This window comes from Dysidea avara, chromosome 11 (genome assembly GCF_963678975.1).
Source record: "Dysidea avara chromosome 11, odDysAvar1.4, whole genome shotgun sequence".
Lineage (NCBI taxonomy): Eukaryota > Metazoa > Porifera > Demospongiae > Dictyoceratida > Dysideidae > Dysidea > Dysidea avara.
This window is the reverse complement of record NC_089282.1, coordinates 4,602,070-4,610,563: the sequence shown is the minus strand read 5'-3', so window position 1 is coordinate 4,610,563 and position 8,494 is coordinate 4,602,070. Positions and strand designations below refer to the sequence as shown.

The following is an 8,494-nucleotide window of genomic DNA, read 5'->3' as shown; positions in this document are numbered from 1 at the left end:
AAATAATGTAGAATATAATTTCAGATCAAAAACCTTGTGTATCGGTATGTCAATAATCCTGCATAACCTAGCTAGCTAGCAACTTCTTCAATGTTTAGGGCAAAGGCTATAGCTTTAACCATACTGAAGAACACAATTATGTATAATTTGTGATGTTTGAGGTGCATATTGTGCACTTTGATATCCTCATGCAGCGTGGTTGGGTGTTTTATGTACAAGTAAAGTAGTCCTCCAGGGATGGCATCCCAGGCATCCTGCAATGTACATGATGATAGAATCGCTGCTAGTTTTCACTAATTGTTGACATGTGTAGTTACATTTTTATCCAAACGCACTTAGTTATAACTGTAGGAGTGTATCTAGCTATAGTTTCATTTGAAACAATGTGGTATATACTTTAAAAAGTTGCACAATGTTAATTTATAGCATTACAATTTCCATTTTGTCATTAGCACTCTCAATCAAGGTGTTAAAGCACAAACGTGTTCTAGGATGGAATTCCAGACCCCTGCCATGTAGTTGATCTCATGCTAGGACCAGCACACTGAGTGTCGTATTTCCCTGTGTTCTATGTTGCATACTCATCATCTCACTCAGATTACTTTGGAAAGCATTCACCAAAGCTGAATCATCCATGATAGCTGTCAATCTAACGATAGTTCATGGAATGATTGGCACTATGATTTTAATGCCAGCAGGAATAGCAAGGGTGGACATTATTTAAGGGGGGTCTAGATTGATGATGCCATGGTCTAGCAGTAAGTTGAAGACCAAAAAAGGTGACTGTACTACCTGTTGGCAATAGTTTCCCTCCACCAACTAGACTATATCTCCTTATTTATAACTACATACATAGCTTGCTGCACTGCTCCTCTAAGAATACTGTGACTGCTCTATTAGAGTATATACTTGACTGCTCTATTATAGTATCTAAATTATTGATACAATTGAGCTAGGCTCTCCATCACAGCTATAGATAACTTTAGGGGGGCTAAGCCCCCATAATTTTTTTCACAGGGGTTGCAGCCCCCTTTCTCTGCTGCCCCTGATCAGGAATAGACCGTTTTACCATAAAGTTGTATTAACAACTTTCAAGTGTAGTACAATAAGCACATGCTAAATTTATAATTATGAGCATAAGTAAGCATGTTTATCACTGCAATGACTCCTTCATAATTAACTCTATAACAATTATCTAATATTCAGTAGTTGCATTGTGCTCAATAAGCAGACAAACTGCCAGGTCTTTCATTTCTTATTCCAGCTCCTGCATGCATTTCCCACATCCTATTAAGCTATATAGTGAGGCATACCATATATACTTGTACATTAACCCAGTGGCGTAGCCAGACTTTTCGCCATGCCTGGGCAATGGGTGGGCAAGCCATTTCCTATGTAACACACGTACACATGCCCATCTTCATATGGACATCAATATAACATTTTTAAAATGCATTATGTATCATCCTACACTACTGTATGCAAGATGACTAATATCAGCCTAATAGAAGCGAACGCCTAGCTAGCTATTGGCCTTCTAACACATTACATACATCTAGCTACATGTGTCTTAATACCAGACTACTAAGATTCTTGAATTAAAGCACGAGGCGCTCTATCACGTGATGACTAATGCTCTGCCACTACAGTTGTTAGCCTAGAAAAGTGGAAACAAAAAGAAAAGAATTGCTGACTGAACAAGTACTCCATACCGTTTGAACTGAGCAGTATCCACACGGATAGATGGGTGCTAATTTCACAAATACCTCTAGACTGCTTTGCCTCCCGAGTTTTGACCACACCAATAGCTACCGTGATTACTTAATCCAAATGTAAACCGTCCAGCCCACTATAGTGAAACCAATTCTTTGTCCTTCACTGCTTGCCACAATGCTGCGCAGTTTTTTGTAATCACGTGATCTTGCTTCTATTTATTGCCTCCTCTATTTGTGCACAATCAAGTTACTCGGAGGGAAAATCCCTTGGATAACCCCATCTCTGTTTAGCCAAAAAGAAGGAAACCATCGGCGAAAATGGCACGGTGAGTGTTGTATAAGTTGTGCTATACTTATTCTTGTACAGTGACTAGTTAAGTAACATTAGCAAAATCTCGAGCTATCCAGCCCACGTCTTTATAATTACTCTAGGAGCTGATGGTGGGGCAAAGAAGTCTGATGCCCGGGCAATGCCCTGGCTTGCCCGGGTTTGGCTACGCCACTGCATTAACCTACTCACATTCTATAGGTCACTTCAAGAACAAATTGTGTGATTAGTCTATTACATTACACACATGTAGTTTACAGTAAACAATCATACATATGCATGACCATACGCTTTAATAAATTACATCACATAAACTCAATCATCAGTTTCTCATCCATCAATACTCAAAATGTTGTGCAAGCTTATAGCCAATTATTCTTTACAAACTAGTTGGCTGAATTGATACCCCAAATGATTTGTAATGCTACGTTTTAGTCTGCTCTAGCCATGCATTTATTAACTTTGATGACAGCTTCATACAGCTGCACTCAACAATCAATGGAACAAACAATCATTGATATGGTAAGGGAAACAATGACATAGGCAGAGATGTAAAATTAATAGATCTAAATGAACAGAAATTTGGCTTCATTATAGCAGAGAACATTGTAGATTGATGAGTATTTTCAAGATAAGTTTGTTATTTTGAACGGGTATTGTTACACAGAGCAGTCCAATGCATATGGACCTGTGACAAGTAGAAATCAATACATCAGGATAAATGTATTCTTTGGACAATAAAATTCACTAATGTGTTCAAGGAATTATTCAACCACGCACATCTCCTTACAAAGTACTTGCAATTAGGAAATATGCCAGCATAATAAAAAGCATAATAGGTTGGAGTGTTATGCTGCATAATGCTACCATATTAGGTGGATATTTCAAGCTATGGAGCTTAATTCTATGAAAATAGATTGATACTCTCCAATAGAACAGTCAGTGCATGGATGCTGCAAGCTGAGCACTCAAATGCATTGTAGATTGATACTCTCTAATAGAACAGTCACTTTTAGTGAAATAATCTAACAGAGCATTCACTGATTAAAATGTTCAAAGATAATTGTCAGAATTGTTGCTAACCTGGCTAAGAGCATAATGCAAGCATAATGGGAACATCTGATGAGCATAATAGGTGAAAATTTAGGGAAATTCCTGAAAGAATTTTGGGCAAAATTTTGAGCATATTTGACTCAGGCCTACTTGCAATTTAATGTAAAAAGTTCTTTAATTAGCCCATACAGACACAGATTCCATCTGGATGTATGCCCCAGGGCTCTGAGACAGTACTTTGGGTGTCACTTTAAAAATTAAGCAGTTTGTGATTGCTCTAATAGAATGATAAAGAGCACGTTGATCTTTTGCTACAAGAATTGACCACCAAAACTGGGGGACCATGCATGGCCTGTGGTTCCCTGCCCTATTTTCACTACCTGTGCAAAACATGATAAAAGAATACTTCAAAAATGTGTGTAATCTATTAGTCTACCACACTTATCAAGTAATAAACTACTCTAATAGATAGTGCTGGGCGGTATTGAAAAAATAGCAAACGATATATCTTCCATAAAAAGTATCATGGTATTACTAAATATCACAGTATTGATGTAAAAGCCATGCATTAGTATTAAAGTAACTGCCATTTGCCTCAATATATGCACCAAATACCCATGGTAGTTCAGCATGCCTCAGGTACCAACTACCACTAACAAACTTGCTTACATAGTTTGGTTAGCTGACTACATCAGCACCTGCTTACAAACATTGTCACATGTTTGGTTACCTTCTAAATTACAAGCCCACAGGGAAGCCATAGTGCCCAGACGGTATAGCAATATAAAAAAAAAACAGACGGTATCAAACCCGGTATGACTTAAATACCACAGATTACTAACAATACCAGTATATGCCCAGCTCTACTAATAGAACACATTGACAGATAAAACTGTGAAGCTTTACCTCTATCTTAGTCATGAACCAATAATTTCACAAACTCATAGGCCATATACACAGCAGCATTAGGGTATTATGGCTATACCTGCATTACTGAGTTGTTTTTGTTTAGGCAGTTGCACAAGATACATTATTATTGTTAATTTTCCTATAGAAAACCAGGTATGTAAAATGTGAAGTTAATGAGCTGGTCCTGCAATAAAGTGCTCCAGCTCATACAAAATGATTACTTCATAACAAATGAATAGATTTCAAATACTATTAGACTCTAGAGCATCCTGGACTCTGCATTACTTGCATCATCGCAAGGTTAAAATACAAGATTTAAACATCCATAAAATGCACACTTGCCAAGCAACCTATACAGCTGTTTAATTGACACAATCAAAAGCAGATGGTTAATGTAGTGACTACATGGTTGTTCTAATAGAATACTGAATGTTCTATTAGAGTAGTAGCTTCCAATGACCTTTCAACTTTAAAGGTCAAGGATTTGACCACTTCTTAGAAGCCTCAGATGTTCTTCTGGATCTTCCCGATTTAAAGCTCCTAGAAAGACAGTTTGTAACAGTAGGAAGGAGGCAACCCACCAAAATCATTGAAGATCATTGCACTGACAATTTCATCTCTGCCAGCCAGATGGTTAGAAAGGTCGCAGCTCTTTCAAACTTGGTGTGTAGAATACTTATACATCCAACTTCATTACCATCTTATGTGATAGGATTGGCTTCTCTTCTCTTGGCTGGTAGAGCACCTCGAGCGAAAAATTTTCTCGACCCATCAGCAGAAAGTCAGCCTCCGTGAAAAACACAGGCAAAGTTTTACTCACTTCTATGCATGCTTTGGTAGGCCAACAACACTTGATATCACACTCAGAATCTGGGAGCTCTGGACGTCTTCTTTGGAGCGCACGAAATAAAGATCAATCACGTGAGATATTAAAATCTGCGTGTCTCTCCAACAAGGGAACTCAGTTCCAAACCAAGGGTGGTATTAGTGATGGGTAACATACTACGATAGTCGGGGATTTATTTCTTGCAGCTTCATTTTTCACGTTGCGGACCCTAAATAGTAAATAGGGTGAAAAGAGTGATACCCGACCCCGCACGACACACTACCGTGTGTCTTGATATTCATAGTTAATTTTTGTTTATTGCATCTAATTTATGTATGTGTATGTATGTAATTGAATGGGTGTACAGGCTTCTAAGCCTCAACCCAAATCACATCATAATCATATAGAGCTCTGTTGAAATACTCTAATAGAACATACACCAGTTGACAAAATACCCTAATAGAACAGTCACCGCTACTGTTTGGATAATCGAGGTCCTACTGTACTTCTCGAGACTTTTCTTCATGTACTTTTAAGTATAGTATCATTCACTTGGCAAATCAAAGTTGAGATACGGGATTTTTCTGTTAATGTACCCTTTTGGATATAAGAACTATAACTAAAACCACAGTAAACTGGCCACCATGTAGCTATTATTAGAACTAATACTAACTTGAATATTAACACTAGAAATGAAGCAAAATTATTTTGTGGTACTAGAATAACACTAGATTGCAAGGAGGGACTGTTGCATTACAATCTACTGCCCTGTAATGCAGAGGTTCATTACTAAAGAATTATATTTGCAAAAAATACACATTAAATTAAAATTATGTACAGAGATGCAGTGATATAAAAATAACACAACAGCATATACAAAGGGGGTTCCCCTATCCATATCCAGTCCATGAGGGAGCTGGTGATAGGTGTACTCTTAATCCATTGTACATGAAACTGACTATCCCATGATAAGCTGTACGAGGTACACCAGCCTGTGAGGAGGGTAAAGAATAACAATACATAACCACTATTATGAACAGTGGAACATTCTACTTACACAAGAGCTAGGGACCTACCATATACGTGGTACAGTTGGTGATTTTAATTAGGCAGTTTGGCGAATCGCAGTTTGAAACACCAAATTAAAAACTATGTATCAAATCTTAATTGCAACTGATTTTTGACAGTTGTCTCAATACTTGTATTCAATTACTTTGTGGTGAGCACATGGTGCTGTGGAAGTATTTCAAGTGAGCCAACATTGAACCAAAAGAAGATGTTGGGAAACAGATGAGGTAGTAGAGAAGGCCTGAACTGGAAGCCAAGTGTAGAGAAAATACAACTTTTACAGCGATACAAGGAGTTGAAATTGGGAAATAAAGTACACAAAAAGTTTTGGAATTTTCAACTAGAGTAGGGACCATAGCACATCAATAAAAATACTGAAACAAGCTGGAGTAGTGCATGATATTAAATCACAATAAAACAATAAGAAGTGTTATATCCCTACTGTGCATGGAATGTGTACTTGTTTGTTAACTTTTTTGTAAGTAATTATTATGAGTGGTGAACTCACACATACCACATCTGAAATAGTACCACACGCCCCAGCTATATCAATTATTATCTGAAAAGCGAAGTATCCATTATGCTTCATTGTCGGCTATGTTCAACCCGTTACACAGCAGTACGAATCAAGAATTATTCGAAAAGCACCTCTGCAACCACTATGAAAAAATACGGATGATTTCTGTTACAAAGGGAAGCCATCACATGCTACCACCAAACCAACACTTTTTGCTGTCAGCAAAGATGAATGGACACAAAGGAGGACACTGGTAAGTCCATAAAGAATACATTGTACGTACTGCGGTATGCCAAAAGGCACCTCTCAGGCCGAAGTGATGTCGAACAGTGAAAAAATCAAGCCCATATCTTTAGCTGTTATCAAGTTACGCTTGTCTGAAGGCATCAGTCAGTCAGTTACTCAGTCAGTAGAAAATTCCGTTAAATAATTTTTTTTAAAATTCCGTAGCAACTTGTTGAAAGCATTTCGGGTCGATCTGAAAGCTTGTTTGGGCTTAGTTTTTTTTTACCTAACCAATACACCTCATCGTTGTCAGGAAAATTGAGGCTGATTTTTGGGTGCTGTTATTTCGTGGGCCACACCTACTCCATTGTGGTCCCTACTATAATGATGCAGCCGAAAATGGTGTAACAAATGCTGCGAAGCACTTTAGTTCACTATGGAAATATGAATGATTCAACCCCCAAGAGATTGAAGAATGAGTACTTGGATGAATTTGGAAAGCTGACAGAAAAAACAAAAGAGCAAAGAAAGATAAAAGATATGGTAGAATTCCACATTCTCACGATGAAGGAAAAGAGACCTTTGCTCCTTGGTGAACAGCTTGATGCTGCTGTCCAAGAAACGTGGAATCGCTAAGTAATAATGTCAACAGCCTGTTGGTATTATTGTAGTAAGAGACATGGCCACATAAAGCTACATTCTTGAAGAGCATCGGTTATAAAAGAAAATGTTTGACTGCTGGGAAAGCCATCATTTCAGAATTTGTTGAGGTAAAGGAAATTTTTGTAGATGATATTACTGCAGAAGTTCTGATGAGAGATATTCCCACAGAGCCTTGGGATCAGACAGGCAAGTAGGAGCCAAGGTTGTTTCTATAGTACATGCTGATGACAAAAGGCAGGTTACAGCAGTGTTGCAAAAGGAGAATATTTGACATACAAGGGCAAAACCACATGTGTAATCTAACTTTTGGTTCCCATCTAGTTGGGATGTGCAGCACTCTGATAACCACTGATCAAAATCAAACTCGCTATGAAGCAGTACAAAGAAATTGATACGAAACATAGTAATCAAACCACTTTAAATACATTTACGAAATGATGTCTCATCAAGTGTTGCTGATATTGTACTGGCTTCTTGATGTAGGCCAATGAAACAACATTGGCAATTGCATAGAGTTCACAGTAAGTAGCATCTTTGGACCAACAACCTTTATCTCTACTTCAGCCCCAAATAATCATTGTATCATGGTCAGTATCAACTCATCAATGGACTCGTACAAGGAACTTTAAACAAAGACTTCTGGGTACAAGTCTATATTTGAGACTACAATCCAGAGTTTTTCCCCACAATGAATAACCTGCACGTACATATATCTCTCTGAATGTACCCATCTACTGCAGACTGTCAATGTAGACTGAAGTCCAGTGATACCAGCATCCAGCTTATAGTATCTCTTGGGAATATTTCATATGCCAGTCATTTAGCATCTGCCTATAAAACACAACACCTAGTATTAAATTGGACTAACAAAGCTTGTATAAGTATCTCTTAATCAATGTCATATAGCACTTGCCTGTCCAACCTCATCCATTGTTCCAGTGATGACAATTCTGTGATTATTTCTTCCTAATGGTCTATCACATTGCTCTTATTCCTTTTACTTAGTTGGTCATTTTCAGTCACTTTTAAATCTGCGCTCCACTGACTTTACCAACTTTTTAATCTTTCTGACTAGCTTTGTTTCTCCTCTAAATGTCACTCTTCAAGCTACTTCCAGGCCACCTTGTACTAGGTCAGAAAAGTAATGCCTAGAACCAGTGATTGATTGTACAGCTAATATTTCCACCTAG

The 8,494-nt window shown here is 37.8% G+C and overlaps 1 protein-coding gene and 1 long non-coding RNA gene across 4 annotated transcripts in view; both read right to left on the bottom strand.

The window, feature by feature from the left end:
- Positions 1-1,401: 1,401 nt before the first annotated feature.
- LOC136239412 (uncharacterized) lies at positions 1,402-2,222 on the bottom strand. Its single transcript, XR_010693452.1, has 2 exons — positions 1,713-2,222; positions 1,402-1,657 (listed from the first exon to the last, which is right to left on the bottom strand). It is a non-coding gene; the product is annotated as an uncharacterized lncRNA (long non-coding RNA).
- A 3,391-nt stretch (positions 2,223-5,613) lies between these two features.
- Positions 5,614-8,494, bottom strand: part of LOC136238198 (alpha-1,3-mannosyl-glycoprotein 2-beta-N-acetylglucosaminyltransferase-like) — a 25,664-nt gene continuing 22,783 nt past the window's right edge. For all 3 annotated transcript variants that reach the window (XM_066028546.1, XM_066028547.1, XM_066028548.1), the window contains exon 10: positions 5,614-5,823. In XM_066028546.1, coding sequence (XP_065884618.1) covers positions 5,722-5,823 — 102 coding nt within the window. In that variant the 3' untranslated portion in view covers positions 5,614-5,721. The remainder of the gene's footprint in view (positions 5,824-8,494) is intronic.